We start from the raw sequence: 24,252 nt of genomic DNA, 5'->3' as shown, positions 1-24,252 counted from the left end.
ACAAGTCCAGTTTCAACTTTTGTAAATCCACTCAAAATTTCATGTGAAGAGCCATTTGACTGAATGCCACTAGCTGTGTATTAGTATTTGCACCATGGCATGCTGCTGATTTCAGTTTCACATGGGGACCCATCGGTCTTATTAAATGTTACTGAATCACAAAGCGCGAACCTTCACATGGGATTGCTCTTTGGTCAAATGTATTACTATCACACCACACCACACTGCTCCTTGCAGTTTCACATTGGGACCTCCCACCTAATCTAATATCACTGAATTATACCACATGGACTTTCACAGGGGACTGCTCTAGAATCTAATGTCACTGGATCTTGCCACTACAGTTTCACATGGTGTACACCCCTTGCCCCCTTCCTTCAATCAAATGTCACTGTATCATGCTGCTCATGTGCTGCAGCATGAGCATATGAGGGGGAAAAAAAAGCAGTTTAACCAAGTGTCTTGTGCACATTATTATAACCTACAAACCATTTCCCCTTCCCTCCTCCACTAAAGGGAAAGACAGCACTGCACAATTTTTTAAAATTAATGAGGATCCTTTGTTTGGCAGAGGTTGTGAATTCCTGGATGAAGGGAGTATGGTTTTTGGGGGGTGTGGGCAGATCATACCATAAACAAGCTTCATGTGCTTGCAAAATGTAGCAGCGGTCACCTGTGATCTAAAAGCGGCTTGAGACACTGGTTCAGGTGTGTGCAACTAGCTCTGCGAGGCCCCATTTCCTGCCCTGCAACCAGGACTGCTAGCAAAGGCGTTGTCCCCAACCCTGTAACCAGCACTGGAAATGCCGATATGAAAATGTATGTATACACTTCTAGGCATGTAAGGCAAGAAAAAAAAAAAGTAACAACACACAGACAAACAAACACAGAGGCATGCAAAGTTTTGGGCACGCTTGCTTAAAATGTGAATAGTTAAGTGAGCAAAAAGATGAACTGATCACTGAAGGGCATTAAGTTAAAGATGACACATTTCTTTAATATTTTAAACAAGATTACATTTTTATTTCCATCATTCACATTTACAAAATACCCCAAAAAAATTAAAAGGGTCTGAAGCAAAGGTTTGGGCACCCGACATGGTCAGTACTTAGTAACACCCCCTTCAGAAAGTATCATAGCTTGTAAATGTTTTTGTAGCCTGCTAAGAGTATTTCAGTTCTTACGAGGGGTATTTTCGCACATTCGTCCTTACAAAAGGCTTCTAACTCTGCAAGATTCTTGGGCTTCTTGGGTCTTGCATGCACTGCTCTTTTGAGATATACCCACAGATTTTCCATGATGTTTAGGTTGGGAACTGTGAGGACCATGGCAAAACCGATCAGTTTGCGCCTCTTGAGGTATTCCAGTGTAGATTTTGAAGTGTATTTTTTTCGTTATCTTGTTGTAGGACCCATCCTCTTTTTAACTTCAACCTTTTTCTTTTTTTTTGTTTAAAAAGATGGTATGATGTTTGCTTCCAGAATTTGCTTGTATTTATTTGAATCCATTCTTCCTTCTACCAATCACATATTCCCTGTGCCACAATTGATCTATCCCATGCTTAACAGTTGGAGAGGTGTTCTTTTCCTGGAATTTGGCACCCTTTTTTCTCTCCAAACATTCCCTTGCACACTGTGGCTAGAAAGTTCTATTTTGACTTCATCAGTCCACAGGACTTGTTTCCAAAAGCATCACACTTGTTTAAATGTTCATTTACAAACTTCAGGTGCTGAATTTTGTGGCTCTGATGCATTGAAGTATTTTTTCTGCTGACTCTACCATAAAAGTCATATTTGTTCAGGTGTCGCTACACAGTAGAACAGTGCACCACCACTACAGTGTCTGCAAAATATTCCTGATGGTCTTTTGCAGTTAAATGGGGGTTTTTACTTACCTTTCTAGCAATCCAATGAGCAGTTCTTTCAGACCTTAACTTGACTTCCACCATTCCTGTTAACTGTAATTTCTTAACATTACGAAACAGCTACCTGAAAACACGTTGTTGTAGGCCTGAAGGCTTTCTTGTAGCCTTCTCTTGCATCGTGAGCATCAATTATTTTATTTTTCAGTGTTAGGCTGCTGCTTAGAGGAGCCCATGGCTGAAAATTGTTGGAACAAAGTTTGAGAGATAGAGAGAGAGAAAAAACATTTATACAGCTTTGCAATTTGCATCACCTGGGGTTTCCCCAAAGATGACTGAACAAGCCATAGCCCTAACAAGCTAATTAAGGTTAGAGACCTTGGTAAAGGTATCCGAGACCTCAAATATCTTGGGGTACCCAAATCTTTGCATGGCACTCCTTTCCTTTTTTTCATGTGTAGAATTGTACAAAAGAAAAATACATTAATCTTACATAAAATCTTTAACTTTATGGCTACTGGTGATCAGTTCCTCTTCTGTTCACTTAACTATTCATAGTAACAGACATTTTAAGCAAGGATGCCCAACCGTTTGCATGTCAGTGTGTGTGTACTAACATTATATATATATATATATATATATATATATATATATATATATAAATAAAATGTACACACACGTCAACACTTAATTTGAAAGATTGTGTTGGTACAACAGACACAACGTTTTCCAAAAAGGGTGCACCTTGTGCCAAACATAAGTTGGCAATGCTACGGTATATAACATTTTGGCACAAAAGAAAATTGATTCATCAACTGTGCATCATAAAATGTTTTGATTATATACTGTTAAATGCAGTTTTTTGAAAAGAAACCACTAAAGTGCAAAGTTGAGTTTTATTTGATATTGGTGTAAACAATGTTTTTTAATCATATACACTATGTGCACAATTAGACGAGTATTTTGACCATATCATTTTTGTTTATATATTCCAACTCCAAGCTGTATAAACTTGATTGCTTATCGGATTTAAACATATCAGGTGAAATGTATTTGTGTAATGAGGGAGGGTGTGGCCTAAGGAGATCAACACCCTATACCAAGGTGTGCATAATTATACAGCTTGTTTTCCTCAGGCAAAATGGGCCAAAAAGAGATTTAACTGACTCTGAAAAGTCAAAAATTGTAAGAAGTCTTGAGAAAAAAGATGCCAAATTAACTGCCAAAGATTTGAGAACAATCAAATGTGAAATTACCAGGAACCCATTATCATATTCCAGAACTGCAACCTACCTGAAGTGCCGGAAACACATTTATGACCTTTTTAATTGATCTTCCTACAATTTTAACCTTAGTTATTAGTATTTTGTTTAGGATTTTATGGTGTAAATTAAAACAGACGGATCAAAGACAAATAAATTTGATAAATATACTGTATCAGTGTACCAGAGCACTAATTTAGTTTCTCCTACCCTAAGTGGAATGCCCGGAAGTACAAGGTGTTCAATGCTCAGAGACATTGGCCAAGGTAAGGAAGGCTGAAACCCAACCACCACTGAACATGACACATAAGTTGAAACCTCAAGACTGGGCCAAGAAATATCTGAAGACAGATTTTTCAAAGGTTTTATGGACTGATGAGAGTGACTCTTGAGCTATTTGGACCTTTTCGGGTTGAAGATGGACTCAAAATCAACTCCCAAACCTACTGCCCGTTTTTAGATGACAAAGACACTTTCTTCAAGAAGTGGTACAGGAAAAAGTCTGCATCTTTCAAGAAGATCATGATTTTTCTGCAGGACAATTGCTCCATCGTATGCATTGAAGTACTCTACTGAGTGGCTAGCCAGTAAAGGCCTTAAAAATGAAAGAATAATGCCCCTTTCCTCACCTGACCTAAAGACCTTCTTAAATGGAAGATTTACGGGAGAAGGTAAACAGTACACCTCTCCTAATAGTGCCTGGGAGGCTGTGGTTGCTGCACAAAAAGTTGATCGTCAACAGATCAAGAAACTGACAGACTCCATGAATGGAAGGCTTATGATTGTTATTGAAAAGAAGGGTGCCTATATTGGTCACTGTTTTTTAAAATGTCAAAAATGTTTATTTGTAAATTTTGAATTATTATTCTCACTTTAACAGATGAAAATAAACAAGTGAGATGGGAAAATTTTAATTTTACTTTTAGTTGCATAATAATTCTGCACACATATGTATTCCATTGAGAATGTTCACACTCATATTTCCTTTGTAAAACATTCAGGTTTCAGGTTTATTAACATTTTAAATTGACTGATAGTACTGTATTTGTTCCATATAAAAATTAATCCTCAGAAATACAACTTGCCTAATAATTGTGCACAGTGTAAATATTTTCATTTAAAAAATTTGGAGCTTTGTGCACACTACTCATCAGCCATTTGCAGCTTCTTTATTACATAATTATTTTTTTGGATAAGTAATGTCGGCATAATAATGCCAAAAACCATTAAGTGCATGGTGGGTTAAAATGGGTCACACTATACTGAATTCCCAACTCTTGAATGATGATTACTGAAATCAAGTACAATTATTTGTTTATAACAAATAAAATGCATACAAATGTCCAAAAGATTTGCCATCCAACACAAACATTTCCTCCAAACATTTCTATACAAGAGGCATTAAGTATGTTAAATATTCCAAGTGATGTTTTAAACAATTCAATAAAATCTCGTAGAATGCTCTTACTCTTGTGAAAATATAATTTCTACTATGAATTGTGGCCATTTTTTACCCATTTAAATAATGGAAACATATGGAGCAATTCTAATGGGGTTAGATGGAAATGATCATGTTTATCTTTACTTTTCAAATATAAACTTTCAAGTACATGGTCTATGACTAAAGTTCAATAACTCTTCAAGTTCAAAGCTCTTTTGTAAAACAGAATATTTTTGAAAAATCCATGCTGGACATTTTTCTCTTTAAACAAATCACCATCTTGAAGAAGCCTTGCCACCATTCTTTTGCAGATCAACTATTAACTGTTTTCTTTATTTGTCTGAGAGAGTTTAACCAGCTGAACAACAGTTTATTATATTAATGAAGGATATTTTCCACCTTAAACAAAAATGTTTAAATATTTTCTTAAAGACATTTGTTTTTACCATTGAAGTAAACACCATCATGCACATGTGGTAATTCTTTAAAAAAAGGAACTTTTTAATTTATTTTAAAGTAGTAAATATTGCATGATTAATCAGTCAAAAGATGTCTTATTTTGAATACCATGCTCAAGTTGAAATTAACTTTTTAAGTGGACAGGGGGGGAGAAAATATCCAAAACAGTGCTTACTCAGGGGATGGTGGTGCTGAAGGGGGCCCCTCAAGACTCACTGGCAGCAGCACTGGTATACTGGGAACTGGCGATTCTTGTGGAATTCCTGAAAGGACCGTGTTGGTATTGGCATCAACATTTACATTCTACAAAATATTAAAAAAAAATTAATTACAAAATATTTTAATATTACGCACACATGTATTTTACTAACTAATGAGAAGACTTGTATTTAACAGACTTGAGCATCATAACTTTAACTCAAGTATAAACAAGGCCCTCATGTTTCTCTATGGCTTAGATAATACTTATCCCAACAAAGTCATTTCAGTGTCAGATTTCATGAATGCTTCTACTGTTGCAAGTATTTATGTTCAAGATGCTTATAGTACCAAAGAAATAACCAGTATAATATTCTAAAATAACTTAAGCATATACAAATTGAAAACCATTACAGATGCTGGACTAATTGTGGCTATCAAAATACAGACTTTCAGCGAAAAGATGTTTTCAGATAATTCAATATATGAGCAAATGTTACCATTTCTGGTTGTAGGTGGCTGATATACAGTAGTTTATGCAATATTAGTAGTAGTTTATTTATATAGCGCCCTTCACAGACAAAAGGTCACAGAGCACTGAACAGCAAATACAGTACAAATACAACAGTTAAAACAAAACAAACAAAACCAATAAACAAACAAACTGGAACTATTCAGCACTGATTAAAAGCTTGTTTAAAAAGAAATGTTTTTAGTTGTTTTATAAAGAATCAACAGACTCGACTCCACGCAGACCACAAGGCAGGCTATTCCATAGTCTGGGTGCCACAGACTGAAAGGCACGGTCCCCACGGGTTTTTAGCCGAGTGCGTGGGACAATGAGAAGGCCCCATTGCTCAGATCTTAGAGTCCGGCAAGCTGAATGGTGTTGGAGCAGGCTGGTTAGGTACTCAGGAGCTTGTCCATGCAAAGCTCTGAAAGTAAGTACCAAAACTTTAAAATGAATTCTATAAAACACTGGGAGCCAGTGCAGTGTGTGCAAAATGGGGGTGATATGGTCACTGCGGCTAGTGCGAGTTAGGAGCCTGGCAGCTGCATTTTGAACTAACCGATGAAGGTGTGAGAGAGAGGACTTGCTCAAACCTGTAAAGAGAGCATTACAGTAATCAAGCTGTGAGGAAATAACAGAATGAACAAGCATCTCCAATTCTGACTTTGAAACAACATTTCTTAGTTTTGAGAGATTTCTTAAATGAAAGACACGGTAATATTGCTTTCATATTACCTTCAATCATTGGTGTATGCACCTTTCTTAAAGTTGTGGTGACATTCAAAAATCATCACAATCATTTTTGTTAGAATCTGGCTGTGTGTTTGTTTTCCTAATTTTCTAAGTGAATCAGTGTATCAAATGGTACCCTTTAATAAAACTCTACATAACAGTGTAGCTAAGAAAACTGATAAAGCTTTAAAGGGAAAGTATTTATCTGATTTAGTTCCCCTCACTTCCCATTTACTGCTCCTCATAGTATTTTTTGTAATAATTAGACACTTTTCATTTAATTATATTTGAAAGCACCTTCTCGTAACTTAATGTTTTTACATGTGCCTAAGCTTTTTGTACAGTACAGTACTTGAAGTAATTAAGCCATTAAATGGGACCATTGATTCAACAGAACTGCATAGAACTACTCTACTTGTTGGCATGGTTGTCGTATTTAACACACAGTAGGATGAGCTCTCATTTAAGCAAAGCAAAACCATCAATTCAGTCATTTACTGAACCTGTGTGATTCACAACACACAAGATAAACCTAAGGAAGGATACTCACATCAACCCAAGAATACGAATATATGCAAAATCCAGTTAAATTTAGTTTTTACATTCACAGATTAAAGTGAATAAATTAGAAAGCAGCGCACCTTGTCCTTTGAAGACCCTGTTACAGTACTGGACAATCTATCCTCACTCATTAAGTGGCCTGCAGCACCAGGCAAAGGAGGAAAACTCGACAAACCAAGTTCAAAGCTGGGTGAAGGAGGCTTTTGGGGTGGAGGCGATTGACTTAATCTCTACAAAAAGAGAGAGAAAGTAAGTAATTGAGTTAATCTCTACAAAACAAAGAGAGAGAGAAAGTAAGTAATTTCAAGATAAATTTCGGGCATGATTAACTTGACAGGATGTAAACTTTAAAAACCAAAAATACATGCATATAGAATTATGAAATATATAACGCTAGCGTATACACAAGTTTCAGGCAAAAACGTCTAAGGAAACTATTAAACTTTCAGCCACTGCTCACCAAATTAGAATCATATACTAAAACTGCTGATCTTACATAAGAAAAAAAAAATACGAGGGTTGTCTGGGTTCAGCCTGTCGAAACCTGTTCTGCTGTGTAGAGGGATTATTCAAGTGGTTGCATGTTTTTGTTCAGATGTTTTGCTCCCTCTCTTCCTTCAGAATGAACACGAGAAGCAAACGAACTGAGTGTGCGCAGCCGGCGAAGCTCCCGACTCCGTGCGTGCGTGACTTTCGAGTGATGATTTTTTACGACTTTTCTGATGGTTTAATCCGCTCGGTGGAACACACGTTTGCCATCTTTTTCAACATCGATGGCATTGTCGCGTCAATTCCGCTGATGGAGAGGAAAACTGTGACTTCTGAGTGGTACACCACTCAGTGCCTGCCTGACGTTTTTTCTGTGATGGCTAGAGGCCGGTCCAAGAACTTGCGAAGGTACTTTTTGCATCATGACAATACGCCAGCCCACACGGCTAATGCGACGAAGCATTTCATTGAAGACAGTGGTGTCAACGTTTTGAACCCGCCACCCTACTCGCCTGATCTTGCACCATGTGACTTTTGGCTCTTCCCGAAGGTGACAGAACCCCTGCGAGGCCACAACTTCGAAACTCGAGAGGAACTGATTGCAGCTGTCAAAGAACAGCTGGACAACCTCCCAAAGACAGCCTTTCGCGAGTGTTTTGCGGCGTAGGTCAGAAGAACCCAAAAGTGCATTGATGTTGGCAGTGAATACTTGGAAAAAGTTTAAAAAGGATCGAAGTACATGAGAAAAATAGAAAAAAAAATCCTTGGCTACTTATTTCGAGTGATTCCGCGCGGAACCCAGACAAACCTCGTACTTGTATTTCTAAGCCAGGATGTGTTGAAATACAGATTACAAAATCAATTGTCCCAGGACTACTTGCTGTACAAACAAGTTCCTTGACTTGGAAATCATATCTGCATGCATCCACAATGGCTCAGTTTGTTGCTCCAAATGTGTATAGATATGTAATGTACAAGCAAACCTATGCACTTGACATAAATATAGTTAAAATATACAGTATATTTAAAAATAAACATTACTGAAATGAAGAGGGTAATACTTCTGTGCCTTCTGTGGTACTTGTTATAATGACATAATTTACTAGTAAAATCATTTCCTTTTTCTTTACCATCATCCACAAACACCCAAGCAGCACTTGTTTTCACCAAAGAAAGAACAGTCTAAAGGCCACATCAAGCCTACTATGTATTAAGCCTTGCAATGTCAAAAACAGACAAAATCTAAATTGTACTATACATGAAACGTATTTGAATATGATGTAATACTACTTTCTTTAACAAATGTTGTACTTGTTAATTTGACTCATCTCTAAAAGATTTTTTTTTCCAAAAGCACATGCCTCCCAATTTTAATTAAAAAGGGAATTGCCCAATTGTTTATGACATACATACTGAAAAAGTACGCACTTCAGGTTGATTTTTTAAAAGAAACACTTGCCTCAGTTAAGCCAATCAATGATGCGCTCAATTTAATTTTCCTTTACTTTTTTGTAAATAACATTTTAATTAGTCCAACTTGAGCTTTTAGTTGGGTGTCGTTTATAGCAATGAAATGATTGCTGACGAGTTTGAGACCAGCCATAAACATTTCTCTTTTGATCAAGTTTCTGCTTATGCCAAAATTTTAAACTTTGTTTCATGATGCAAGGGACAAACTGAATCTTAACATTAATTTTACTACTCTGCAACAAAATTTTATGCACAATTTTTCTCACTTTTAATATTTTTTTTTGTGCTCAGCTGCTTTCACATAATGGTTTTGAAAAACTAATTTACAGTTTCACTGCTATCTGGCTTTATACTTACTGAAAATGGCTCTGCATGCTTTATACTTAGATACATGGATCAAGAACAGCAATACAATTTAACTGTAATGTGCAAATTGTGACTAAACCGTTTTATTAAAACACTTGTCCTAAATGCTTCTAATATGAAAACTCCATTTATCCTACTCAATGTTCTTGGCTATAGTTACAACCACAGCATGTACAAAACACTCTGGGTAAATACATACAATTTCATATGAACATGTCAACGTTTTATTTAACAATGATCATTAGGTTGATGCAATCATTTTCATAATCCCCAAAAAATGTTTTCAATGAACACAAATCAACTGAATTGTCTATGGAATATTAAAAGGATGCAGATCATTTCACATAACATTCCTTATCTTCAATAGCAAAGCTATTACACTTCTACAACTAAAAAGTGCTTTTTATGTGGCAAATACCTTGTTAAAAACATTAATTACAAACCATCAACATTAATATCAATATATCATGAAAGAAATGTCCTTACCGTAAATTTGTCTTCCCTTTTTTTCCTATACCCGTATACATTTTTCCTTAAAAGGAAAATAAATGAATATTATAAATCAGCACAAGTATTATAATAACCACAATGAGACAGCAACAGATTCTGATTATGGAAAAAAATTACCTGAAAAACATCATAATCAATAATAATAACAATAACAACAACAACAGCATACTTTGTAGGGCTACTTAACAACTTCAGAAACAAAGAAAACCATAAAAAACCCAAGCATTAATTTAACATATAGCTGAATGCAACAGTCTTGTTAGACCCGGGCAAATTATACACATTTCAACTATGGGCTATACTTTTATGAACCATTAATTCTGTACATTTTAATTAACAATTGCAGTACACCTGTCAAATTTATATGAATGTAAAATAGTGAAAAATAATATTTTCTCCAAAAACTTGACTGATACATGAGACATTTGATGAACCAAGGTAATACAATTTCTGAGTTGAATAAATTATTCTGACCCATCAAACATCATGTTGTGCCTACCGTAAACCAGAATGTCATTCTCTAAGCAACTGACTTATTACTTTACAGCAAAAAAGACCATTTCTTAGAAAGCAAGAAGAACACAGGAAAATCTGAACTTTTGTAACAGAACACAGGTACAATAATACAATGGCATGCAAAAGTTTACGCACCCTTGCTTAAAATGTCTGTTACTGTGAATATTTAAATGAGCAAAAGATGACATTTAATATTTTAAGCAAGATTTCATTTTTATTTGCATCATTCACATGTACTAAATATGCAAAAATGAAAAGGGCATGAAGCAAAGTTTTGGGAACCTGATATGGTCAGTACTTTGTAATACCCTATTTGGCAAGTATAACAGCTTGTAAATGCTTTTTGTAGCCAGTTAAAAAGCTTTGAGTCTTTCAGTTCTATTTCTCCAAACATACTTTTGAACATTATGGCTAGAAAGTTCCATTTTGATTTCATCAGTCCTTAGGACTGCTTTCCACAATGCATCAGACTTGTTTAGATGTTTATGTTGCAAACTTCAGGTGCTGAATTTTGTGGCTAGGATGTAGGAAAGGTTTTCTTCTGCTGACTCTACCAGTCATATTTGGTTCAGGTGTCACTGCATAGTAGAACAGTGTATCACCACTCCAGAGTCTGGTAAATCTTCCTGAAGGTCTTTTGCCGTCAAAAAGGTTTTTGTTTTTTTTTTCCATTCTAGCATTCCAAAGAGCAGTTCTTTTAGAAGGTTTTCTTGGTCTTCGAGACCTCAACTTGACCTCCACTGTTCCTGTTAACTGTCATTTCTTTATAACATTATGAACTGAAGAAACAACAACCTGAGAATGCTTTGCTATCTTCTGATAGCCTCCTCCTGGTTTGTGAGCATCAATGATTTTATTTTTCACAGTTTTAGGCAGCTGCTTAGAGGAGCCCATGGCTGCTGATTGTTGGGCCAAGGCTTGAGGAGTCAGGGAAATCATTCAGCTTGAATGATACAACTGTTACAGACTAAAATCAAAAGATTTGAGCTGCCAACAATAAGAGCAGCTCAAAACTCAAAACGATAATTATTGGAAACGTCAGGATTGAACTCGCAACCTCTCGATTATGAGTCAGCAGTTCTTACCACTGCACCACCCAAGAGGTCATGTCAATGACGTATCCAAACCAGATTTCTTTTTCTTTGGTTATATTCTTGGATAAAAGCACACTTATTTTGTTAGACGTGTATCTTTTGTGAAAGTGTTAACTTGATATTTGAACTTCAGTCTTCACACATTATATACACTTCATGTCTACATTTTGTAAATTATTGCTAAAATAAGAAAAACGTTTCTTTTTAAGTTATGTGTTCAACAATTCTTGGCTCGTATTTCATCCTACAATTACCCAGATCTTTGTAGTTACAGAACACACATGAAATGCATGTATTCCAAATAACGATATACTGAATTTATTTACAATATACAACTCCAGGAACCGCACACACAGATAAAGAGCCTTGGCTTGAGCTGGGAGAACTTTATGCATGAGTTGAGCTCCATCGTGGGTGGGGAGAATGGGACAGCAGGCTGCTTGTGCTTATTGACACATTTATAAAACAAAAGACACTGATGGAGAGGTGCGAAGGGATGTAGGGTGGGCTAGGATTACAAGTTTTTTTGTAGGCTTCAGCAATTCTAGTGTTAACACAATACAAATATATCAGAAAATTCAGTGAACAAAACAGTTGTGAAATATTTAAAGAAAAACTACCCCCCCCCAACTGCAAAATATATATTTACACTAACCCTAGCTAAGAATACGAGTTGTTAAGTGAATATCCCAAACTCCCTAAAGAAACTGAAGCTGAAATGAGGCTGGAAATTTTTGCAAGACATACATGAGTTTTCAAATGTTTGGAATTACCCAGAAAAGGTATTGTTTTTTGAATGCTAAAAAATATCAACTTCTAAGTACCATTAAACCAATTTAAAATACTGCCAAATACAATACTTATGTTGCAAATGGCTACTACTGCTTGAAATGATTAATTTATAATTGTATTAGTCTCATATGACTGCAAAGCCTCATTATCAGCAGTCATTACTCCATGTCCCGAGGGTGAACTGTTTCCCCCCCCATCCATAATAATCTATGTTTAAATGCTAATTGCGTATTACAGAAACCTATGCAATACTGTTAACACAATCGAGACATGTTATTCAATTCAATACAGCAAGTAAATTGCCTTTTCTTGGATCTCAAAGGTACTGGTATTTCTAAAATTCAATTTTGGGTTCAAAGATGGCAGCTTTTTCAAGAAACATGTCAGTCTATTTATTATATGGCAAAGTGAATGTTATTCCGTGTGACAGATTGCCAGAACATTACAGAGATTTCATGCTAAAGGGCTTACTATTGTCTGGAAAGAAGAGCTTAAATATTTAACCACACATGGAGATGAAGTGGAATGTCCAAATGCACAACTGAACACCAGAGTGTATAGTTTGACAAACAGATGCCTTACAGGTGCTCAGTTGGCTGCTTCTTTAAATACATGACAAACACCAGTGTCATTTACAACAATTAAAGGAAAAGGTTAAAATGAACCAAGAATACAGACAGTGAAATGTGGATTTCTGGGTGATTCCATACGTTTGCCCATTTTAACCTTTAGTTTTCATTTGTTTGATTTAGATATGACTTTTACTTTGAATCTTTGCCTCAAAGACCAGCATCCTGGAGTTGTAATTTCACTACTGCATATAACACCAGTACTTTAAGGAAGGAGCAAACTGAAAGGTGGTGATTCAAAATGTTTTAAAACCACTACAATCAACCATGGAGTACCTCCTAAAGACTGGAATTGTACATGGTCTTCATAGAACTCTATCATGAAGAAAATCTCAAAAAAGACTGCAAGCTGTATTAAATTAGAGCTCTTTTCATTAACCGTATCAGAAAACTTAAACATCTTGGAGTTAACAGTCCTAAATTACTACTGACGTTCTGAGTGTGAATGTCTTTCTAATGTGATTTATAATTACAAATTTTAATTATTTCTGTGGTATATGTGATTGACTGCATATCGGATTAAAAGGACTTTTAAAATACTTAATTTTGCTTCACTCAAATTTGTATTCGATTTTCATAACACTTCTTTCGTCATGGATATTGTGGAACAAATAAACCATAAAAAAAACTGCTGAAAAGAGTGTGTCTTTCCACATACATAAAAGATATTGCAAATATCAACAGTAGGTAATGCCAGGCCATGCTCTAACTTCCAGTTTTTACCACTGGGTTGCAAATATTCATATTTTGAGATTTTAAAATAATGGAACTGTTCTTGTGTGATTAGTTTGGGAAAGCAAAAATATTAGTCAAACTGATGTTGCCCAGTTATTAACACCTATTGTCATTTTAACACATCCAGCTGTGCATCACATTCAAAATATGGGAGCAATGTAGGCCACACTTAAACGCAATGTTGTTTTTCCAGTTTACAATAAGCAAATATTTTATCACTCTTTAACCGAAGATGTATTTAACTTCATTGCGCTTCTGAACCTTCAACCCAGCCAACAAGGGATGCACAAACCAGTGTGTTTCTTCGTGCAGGTCCCAAGCCCAGATAAATGGGGAGGAAGGGCATCCGGTGTAAAATTTAGCCAGATCAACATACGGACAACAATACAGACTAGCCAACCTAATTATTTATTGATGGGTGAACACTTCCTGAAAGACACAGTTGTCCAAATGGGGTGGGGGTTTGAGGATGCGACTGTGAGTGAATGAAAAGATGGAACTCTGGAGAAAGCAACATACAATTGTCCATGACTGAAAACTGGCTCTGTCTTGCGCCATGGTCGGCTGCCTTAGTGAATTATATATAGAGATAGAAAATTATACCATAGAAAGCACAGCGTAATAGTAAACTAAATGTAAAAACATTGAATAACACTGAGAAAACCTTGAACAACAAAGAAAACTTAACACTGCAAGAGTTTGCGCTATAGTGCTACGAACCGCTCGGTAAAAACACTTTTTAAATGAGTTTTAAGCATAGGGGGAAAAAAAAGAACATTTGAAAAATCCGTAATTTAATAAACCACCAAGAAAAGTAACATTGCAACACTGCACGCTACGAACTGATCGCTGTAAACAGAAGTGAATTGCATTCTTTAACTGCCTTCTCTGCTGTATGCGTCCAGCCCCCTCTCTCTCGCGCGCGCGCGTGCGTGCCTGCGTCTGTGTGTGTCTGTCTCTCTCTCGCGCTCTCTCTCTAAGAAGAAGTATGTTTGTCGCAGATGTGAATCGCTGTATGCAGTGTGTAAAACAGTTTGCGATGGTGGACGTGGTCGTGCGTTGTAACCGAAAAGAATAATGAAAAGTCAACGTGGCTCAGAGGTGCATGTGGACTGTAGCAGAAACGAAAGCGACTGAGGCGGTGTTTGGCGAGTTGTTGCGTCTGGGCACATGAGCAGGCACTGTGAATACCTCGAGAGCGAGGGTGGACGCGGGCTGGGGAATAAGGACAGTTTGTGAGTTAGCAGCTGTGATAGTTTTACACTCCAGTACATTGCGGTGAATGCTGGTAACAGTCAGGCGGGCAGGCGTTCTCGTCCCATGGTCTTAGAGTTGGTGGGCGGGGCTCTGTAAGTTGGCAGGCATGGCTATGTTGTACGTATCCCATGGTTGTCTTGCGTGCCCTGGTCGGCTGCTTAGTGAATTATATATATAGATGTAAGGCCAGGTGGATCTGAGGTAGATTCAAATTGTTCTATCATGGTGTGGATGGGAGAAGAAATGGTGTAGGGGTTATTCTGAAGGAACAGTATGTCAAGAGTTTTGGAAGGGAAAAAAGTGTCAGACAGAGTAATGATTATGAAGCTGGATATTGGAGGTGTGATTATGAATGTTTTTAGTGCATATGCTCCTCAAGTTGGGTGTGCAATAGATGTAAAAGATGATTTCTGGAGTGAGTTGGATGAAATGATGGACAGTGTACCCAAGGGACAGAAAGTGCTGATTGGAACAGATTTCAATGGACATGCTGGTGAAGGGAACAGAGGAGATGAGGAGGTGATGGGTAGGTATGGTGTCAAGCAGAGGAATGAAGAAGGTCAGACGATAGTGGATTTTGAGAAAAGGGTGGGCATGGCTGTGGTGAATACAAATTTTAAGAAGAGGGAGCAACATAGGGTGACGTACAAGAGTGGAGGAAGATGCACACAGGTAGATTACATCCTATGCAGAAGAGTCAATCTGAAGGAGACTAAAGACTGCAAAGTGTTAACAGGGGAAGTGTAGTTAGAGATCAAGAAGAGGAGGAGAGTCAGGGCAGAGCCAAGGATCAAATGGTGGAAGTTGAAAAAGGAAGACTGCAAGGTTGAGTTTAGGGAGGAGGTAAGACAGGCAATTGGTAGCAGTGAAGAGTTACCAGACAGCAGGACAACTACAGCAGATGTAGTAAGGGTGACAGCTAGAAGGGTGCTTGGCATGACATCTGGACAGAGGTAAGAGGAAAAGGAAACTTGGTGGTGGAATGGGGAAGTACAGGAGAATATACAGAGGAAAAGGATGGCGAAGAAGAAAAAGTGGGATAGCAGGAAGATGCAGAAAGTAGACAAGAGTACAAGGAGATAAGGTGCAAGGTAAAGAGAGGTGGCAAAGGCTAAAGAAAAGGCTTATGATGAGTTGTATGAGAGGTTGGACACTAAGGAGGGAGAAAAGGACCTGTACCGATTGGCTAGACAGAGGGACAGAGCTGGGAAAGATGTGCAGCAGTTTAGGGTCATAAAGGATAAAGATCGAAAAATACTTGCAAGCGAGGAGGGTGTGTTGAGAAGATGGAAAGGGTACTTTGAGAGGCTGATGAATGAAGAGAACGAGAGAGAAAAGAGGCTGGATGATGTAGAGATAGTGAATCAGGAAGTGCAACAGATTAGCAAGGAGGAAGAAAGGACTGCTATAAAGAAGATGAAGAATGGAAAGGCCATTGGTCCAGATGACATACCTGTGGAATCATGGAGGTGTTTAGGAGAGATGGCAGTGGGGTTTTTAACCAGATTGTTTAATGAAGTCTTGGAAAATGAGGATGCCTGAGGAGTGGAGAAGAAGTGTACTGGTTCCTATTTTTAAGAATAAGGGGGATGTGCAGAGCTGCAGTAACTACAGGGGGATAAAAGTGATAAGCTACAGCATGAAGTTATGGGAAAGAGTACTAGAAGCTAGGTTAAGAAGGGAGGTGATGATTAGTGAGCAGCAGTATGGTTTCATGCCAACAAAGAGCACCACAGATACAATGCTTGCTCTGAGGGTGTTGAAGGAGAAGTATAGGGAAGGCCACAAGGAGTTGCATTGTGTCTTTGTGGACCTGGAGAAAGCATATGACAGGGTGCCTCGAGAGGAGTTGTGGTATTGTATGAGGAAGTCAGGAGTGGCAGAGAAGTATGTAAGAGTTGTACAGGATATGTATGACAGAAGTGTGACAGTGGTGAGGTCCGTGGTAGGATTGACAGATGCATTCAATGTAGAGGTGGGATTACATCACGGATTGGCTCTGAGCCCTTTCTTATTTGCAATGGTGACGGACAGGTTTACAAATGAGATTACACAGGAGTTCCCTTGGACTATGATGGTTGCTGATGACATTGTGATGTGTAGCGAGAGTAGGGAGCAGGTTGAGGAGACCCTGGAGAAGTGGAGATATGCTCTAGAGAGAAGAGGAATGAAGGTCAGTAGGAACATGAATGACAGGAAGGTCAGGGGAATGGTGAGGATGCAGGGAATAGAACTGGCAAAGGTGGATGAGTTTAAATACTTGGGATCAACAGTACAGAGTAACGGGGATTGTGGAAGAGAGGTGAAAAAGACAGTACATGCAAGGTGGAATGGATGAAGCAGAGTGTCAGGTGTACTTTGTGACAGGCAGTTAACAGCAAGAGTGAAAGGAAAGGTCTATTGGACAGTAGTGAGAGCAGCTTTGTTATATGAGCTGGAGATGGTGGCACTGACCAGAAAGCAGGAGATAGCATCTTTAACTCTGTCACATCAAGCTCTAAGATTTGAATTGGGTATGACACAAAATAGGTTTAGAAATGAGTACACTAGAGGGTCGGCTAAGGTTAGACGATTGGAATACAGTCAAAGAGGTGAGACTCGGTTGTTTTTGGACATGTACAGAGGAGAGATGCTGGGTATATTGGGAAAAGGATGCTAAGAATAGAGCTGCCAGGCAAGAGGAAAAGAGGTGGTTTATGGATGTGGTGAGAGAAGACATGCAGGTGATGGGTGTGACAGAGCAAGATATAGAGGACAGGAAGATATGGAACAAGATGATCCACTGTGGCAACCCCTAACGGGAGCAGCCGATAGAGGAAGAAGTGCTTCTGGACCTCCACAGACCTATATTTTGACAACGTATCATTTTTCTTACTCACAAGTTATTAACTTTGTTAAAAGGAACTCCCCGCCATGCTTAGATTTTAATGCATTTATATTTAACACCGATAAAAAATGTAATTACCGCATTATCACAAAAAACAAAAATATACAATGCAAGAAAGGTTTTATGCATTAATATATGCTTAGTTAAAAAACAGGGAGAGTAGTTACAAGAAAGTCTGTTCTGGACTGTATCATTAAATTTAAAATAAAACATCGGTACAAAATACATGCTTTTTGGCACAAAGCACATACAAAGGCTATAATTTCCATTGCAACACTTTATATTCTTACCTCCCTCTGGCAATGCTGGGTGAACCATCAGTATTATTTTGCTCTATTCGTCCAACTCCAGCATCTCTCTTGTAACTCATAGTGCTCTGAAGGCGAGTCCTATTTTGCCCAAGTGGACGTGTCTGAGGGCTTCGAACACCATTTAATAGGCGTTCAGCAGGAAAATTAAATATCGTTGGACTCTCAAGCAGGCCCGGTCCACGATCTGCATTTGGCATAGGAGGCCTAATGTGAGGTTTACTATGATTTCTATGAAAGATAAAAATACTGTGAATTCATCATTTATCGGTGAGAACATTTGTTATAAATATACAGATATACAATATAAACGTTATAAACTTGGCTATATAAAACTTGCATAGTTTAAACAAAGTATTTAACAATGTGTGAAGGCAAAAAAGTGACCAGATATGCATATATGACTAAAAATAAAAGATAACATTTAGAACTTGACTTTTTAAACAATTTATGGCAGCAGAATCTACATTGTTAAATAAAATTTTTAAATAAATTATTGTACTCTGTTGTATTTACTTAAATTTTGTTATTCATAGTACACTAGGGGGCTCTGCCCCCTGCTCGCTTCACCTGCCAATCCCTGGGTTTGTTTAACCAGATATACAATTTAAAAAGATGGTTATTTTCATGGGAATTGTTACATATGCATTATTTTCACTTTTTACTTTAAAACTTCAGTAAAAGCAATATTAGAATTAACTTTTCTTCAAGACTGAATTGAATTTTGAATCCGTGTTTGGACTTACATTGTGACAATGCAACGTATAACTGCCCGTGAGTGAATATCATTTCTTTCTCTCCAATAAATAAACCGACTTTTTCAGATGTTTGTCCCTGTAATTTGTTAATTGTCATAGCAAAAGCTATTCTCACAGGAAACTGTAAACGTTTTAATACAAACGGCATATCAAGATCTCGTTTTGAATCGTGCTTGTCTTTGGATATACTTGAATATCAACACAGTCTTTGCTATCTCTGTCTTTCAAAACGGTTATCGCGGACAATTTCTCACACGTTGGTTTATTATAAATGCGACTATGTTCTTTCGGATTCATATAGATATCCAAAAAAATTTTATTTGTCCGTATTTTGCAGATAAATTTTGTGTAAAGTGCGATACTTTTTGACCTAAGGATTTGTATCCATTATTGGTTGTATTATTTCTAATACATCTGATCATTTAACTCTTTTGATTCTATGTTGCACCACTTCTCCGTGATCATAAATATAAACCTGATTGAATTGTGGTTTCTTCAAAATTAAAGTTGTCGTAGCTTTAATTGTTGTGGGACCACAGATTCTCATAGCGTATTGTCCATTATTGTATAAATGTATGTTTTGAGCATTGAATGATGCAAACAGATTATTGTAGATTCGGATATTTTTCCTGTAGTGTTTGTGAATTGCACTTTCAGCAAACAACAAATCTTTTAATTCTTGTGGATACGCCTCTTCATAGGGAAGAAACACTACTTTTCCCTGATGGCAACACGAATTATATGATCTACAAGTTTCTGACTTAAAACTTTAAAGCCTTACAATATCTACATACTTCTGACATATCACCTGTGTCCATGTATTCAATCTCTTTTTTGCTGTTCCATTATTTCACTGAGTAATAATTTCCGTTTGTGAGCACTAATGCGATCTTAACTATTGGTTTTTTGATGCTTTAGAATTTTACTACTTTCATAATCTTTAAGTTGCTCTGCATGTGTATCGCGCTGGTTTTTTTTTTTTTTTTTAAATCTTTCGAATTCCACTGCTTTCATAATCTCTAACCTGCTCTGCATGTTTATCGCGTGCCAATGTTTTTGAATGTCTTCTTCATGAAGTTCTACTTTGTCTTTTACTCTTGTCTTTTATTTCTGACCCCAATTGGACCTGTGAGGTTTTTAATTCCACTTGGTCCAGGCTGATTATTACTTTCGTTATTTTCAGAACCTGCACATAGATTATTATTGTTCTTTTTTGCATTCTTTCCTCTCAAACGCTTTTGGGTCTCTTTTCAACGCGCTGCTCTTTCTTCTTTGCTTTGTCATTGACGTGTCATCTAGAACGTATAAAATTATTGTCCTGATAAAATTTATAAGAGCTGAGAGCACAGGCAGTGTATCTGCCAAAAGCATTCACACGACAGAGGTTAGATGGCCGTGGTCTTGTTTGAAAATGGTTGTAAGTATGTTGTGACTTGAAAGAATCTCATGTTAAAAGTCTCCATCTCGGGGGACTTCATTCCAAAAAGTCTCTTCAAAAAGTCATGTCTCGTCCCAAAAATTTTTTATTATAATAGAGAGATATGAAGGGTTAAATATAAAAATAAAAATTACAGCATAAAATAGAGTGAAAATGATGATGCTGATTTCATGCACTAAGTTAGAAAATGTTTGCGCAACTTAAATATTCAGGTTGGACTTTATTAAGTGATTTGAAAGATGGAACATTTAAAACATTTTTAGTTAACTTCAGAGAGTCAAGTTACCACATTTTTGTTTACTAAATATTTTTGTAACAATAAGTCATATTAAAAAAAAAACAACAATGGTAAATGAATGCAATTACATGCATTAATAAACTACATTAAAATCATCCTCTTTAAACAATAGTTCCAAAGTCATGCAGTTAAAATAAAAAAAATATGGGCCAACCCATATAGCCTGTGTGGTTGTGGAGGGTTTGTGACAATTGCAGTAGTACAGTTATTAAACTTTAAAGTCTCAATGTAAAATTGTTGGCTGCTTCGAACCATAATGGATGTTGCTGTAATTCATCAGAAAAGCTCTGCATCTGTGAAATCCTGAATCATTAAAATGTGCAAATAATGTAGCTGTGAGGTTGTTCTTATTGAAAAATAAATACTGGAAATATATTTGTTCACTCTATACATAACACAATTACAGTACTTTCCTCTTATATTTCCAGATATGTGACATTTTCCTTTTATTGTTCTTTTACAGTTAACTTATCTCAAGGAGTAGGAGAAGTGAGTGGCTCTATCACTGGATTGTGGACGCATGCCTCCCTGGTGTTAAACTAACGTGTATTGAGAATCTGTATTACCAACAGGAGCAGCTATGAGACAAGTAAAAGGGAAAAACTTGAAATATTCAAGTGGAAGAGATCCCTCTCAAAATAAATGTTAAACAGTAAACTCAGTGAGTTGATGTTCCACAGAATGTTTCTCTTTTTTAAGAAAAATAAGTTTGAAATTTCACTCATGCTTTTCATTGGGATATTATAAAACTGTAAACTTTGTACAGCACACTCTATTCAAGATATCTAAATGAAAATTGAACTGTCACAGCAAATTTCCTTGAAATACAAGTGTGCCAAATTAAAAAAAAAATCGGTTCAATGGGGGACTAGTTTTATGCAGACAGTCAGACAGACATGGGCAAGCCCCTTTCACACTGAATACTGGCCACAGAAAATTTACTATAAAGGCACATGATGTTCTTGCTACATTGCAGCTCCGGGTTATTAGGTATGTTTCCTGCATGGATTTTGCATGTTCTCTTTTTATGTCTGCAAGAATTTTCATTCAGGTACTCCAGAACTGTGTGTGCAGCAGCTGCAGTGTTTCCCATGGCCCTAATCGACTCTTGTCTCAGTTTCAACACCACTTCACCACTACATGGGTACAAATCACTATGGGAGCTAATGTAAAACAGGAGCTGTGAAATTTGGTTATGTGTTTGGGAAATTTCTGGATGTTGAAAGTTTTCTTTATTGGCATCTTAAACTTTCCTTTTGCTAGCATAGATTTCACTGGTATATTCCAAGGACAGCAAGCAGTGCAACATGTTTAAATTATACTTAGTCTTGTTTTTATACTACCAAAATTCTAAAATGAGAACATACACAAAGTAAAAAGGCCAAATAATTTCTTATTAATGTACAATCACGTTCAATGAAATTTGTAACAAACAAAAACACAACCCCAGCTGGTCTACAATGTATTTCCATTCAAATTTTTGAACACTCCAACATATAACATTTCAAAGGACATGAAAAAAATAAAATACGATGAAATAATAGATGACCATTAAAGATAAACCAAACTAAAGTACTTCACATTTAATAACATACTCCTTTACAGAAAGTACTTAAATAAAGTGGATTATTTTAAAAAGGGTATTTGATTGAGAAGTCATTTAGATAGATAGATAGATAGATAGATAGATAGATAGATAGATAGATAGATAGATAGATAGATAGATAGATAGATAGATAGAGACAGAGACAGACACACACACATTATTAATCCCAATGGGAAATTTACTAATTTACCGGTTCCTAGGAGAGTAGTGTCTAACAGTGAGTGGAGATGATGCTGGTTTGAAACTGGGTGAAGTTGTGAATCCATTTATGAATCCAGTGCTGGGAAAAGGAGCAACCTATGAAAGACAAAGATTCAAGTTTGTGTTAATAGTAAGCACGCGCAACTGTATGGTATTAATAAGTAGAGTAAAAGAAGCATACAAATGTACTAACAATATAGATAATATAGATAGATAAAATATTAATTGTGGTTTGCATCAATCTTCAAAATACAGGGCTATTTTCTAAAGGCATTAGTAACACTGAAACCCTTAACCCTATTGTATTCACTTGTGTTAGTAGGTACTGGCATTCCTGAAGTTTAGTTCTGGGCTCAAAAATGGCAAAAATGAAACGGCTTTCTCAAGAACCATGTCAGTCTATATTTCTTTTTTTGCAAAATGAAGGTTATTCCATGTGACAGATTGCTAAGAAACTGAAAATTTCACACAAAGATATCTATTATTGGATCTAATCAAGATGGAAAAAGAAGGGGAAGGTCAAGATGGGCAACAACATAAAAGAATAAGAATATCAGTGTGTGTAGGTTGTGAAACAAACAATTTACAGGCCCTCAATCGTCTTCTTCACTAAATATACAGAATACCAGTGTTGTCAGCAAAAGAGAGAAAGATGACACCACGATGATGAGCATAATACACTTTCCCGGTCATCTTTTGTCCAATGTCTGTACTCATTTGCAATATTAACCTTTTCTTTTTATTTGCCAGTTTCTCATATGGCTTTTCTTTGAAACTCTGCGCCTAAGGCCAGCATTCCAGAATGATGACTAAAAACCATTGAATAGTACTGTATTTACTATGTTGACTGAAAGCCAACAACATACAAGATACAAAGCATTTTAATCACTATCATCGCAAACTATCAAACTACTTTTTAGCACCCATACCTGTTAAAATTTGGGTTAAAAAGCTGTGGCTTTTTACTGTTGTGGCTGTTTTAAATTACTTAAGTTGCAAACATTGAGTAACATTAACATTAAACAAAAAGACAAAACTTGCAAAATTAAGACGAGGTTATATGTTTATTAAAAGGCAATAAGAAAAAACAAATTTTAATATATGTGAAATTTATATTTAGTTGGAATTGGTACATTTTTACTGACTCAGACTCCACAAACCCAATAATTTCTTCCGACTCACAGCCCTGTTTAAATTTTCTATTTATATATAGGCCTGGGTAATATATCAAGTGCCACAACATGAAAGATAGTTTTATTTTCAAACAATGCATTAAAAAATATTGTGATATATTAATTTAATCTGGCAACAGGAACCCATGACGTCAGCAGTGGAAGGCAGTGTTAAGCGAGGCAACTTCTGACTGAGAAATATGGTGAAAAGCACCACTTTACTTAGTACTAACATGTCATTTTATATAAGCACTTTAAACAAGTGTTAAAAAGCAGCTTTAAAAATATGTTACATAAAAAAAGAACAAATGCTATATATTTCATACAGTGCGCTGTAGTCAGAAGCGCAAGTGTGAGCTGCAACTGGTTAAACAGCATGCTTTATAACCAGATATAATAGCTTTACAACTAGCTGTCTGTACACTTTGTGAAGTGTTTGTGTAACATGTCTGTGTGGTTTAATTCCCTAGTTTTCATGTACGAGGGTTGTCTGGGTTCCGTGCGGAATTTTATCGTTTGTCGAGTGTCAGCCTGTCGAAACCTGTTCTGCTGTGTAGAGGGATTATTCAAGTGGTTGCATGTTTTTGTTCAGATGTTTTGCTCCCTCTCTTCCTTCAGAATGAACACGAGAAGCAAACAAACTGAGAGTGCGCAGCCGGCGCTAGTGGCGAAGCTCCCGACTCCGTGCGTGCGTGACTTTC

At 36.7% G+C, this 24,252-nt stretch overlaps 1 protein-coding gene across 3 annotated transcripts in view; it reads right to left on the bottom strand.

Moving 5' to 3' along the window:
- Window positions 1-24,252, bottom strand: part of larp4b (La ribonucleoprotein 4B) — a 146,257-nt gene that overhangs the window by 9,584 nt on the left and 112,421 nt on the right. For all 3 annotated transcript variants that reach the window (XM_051929038.1, XM_028804127.2, XM_028804129.2), the window contains 5 exons: window positions 22,369-22,475; window positions 18,061-18,309; window positions 9,837-9,882; window positions 7,106-7,255; window positions 5,199-5,326 (listed from right to left, as the gene is read on the bottom strand). In XM_051929038.1, coding sequence (XP_051784998.1) covers window positions 5,199-5,326; window positions 7,106-7,255; window positions 9,837-9,882; window positions 18,061-18,309; window positions 22,369-22,475 — 680 coding nt within the window. The remainder of the gene's footprint in view (window positions 1-5,198; window positions 5,327-7,105; window positions 7,256-9,836; window positions 9,883-18,060; window positions 18,310-22,368; window positions 22,476-24,252) is intronic.

This window comes from Erpetoichthys calabaricus, chromosome 6, assembly GCF_900747795.2.
Source record: "Erpetoichthys calabaricus chromosome 6, fErpCal1.3, whole genome shotgun sequence".
In the NCBI taxonomy this organism is placed as follows: domain Eukaryota; kingdom Metazoa; phylum Chordata; class Cladistia; order Polypteriformes; family Polypteridae; genus Erpetoichthys; species Erpetoichthys calabaricus.
Note: the sequence above shows the minus strand (reverse complement) of the source record. Positions and strands in the feature narration are given on the sequence as shown.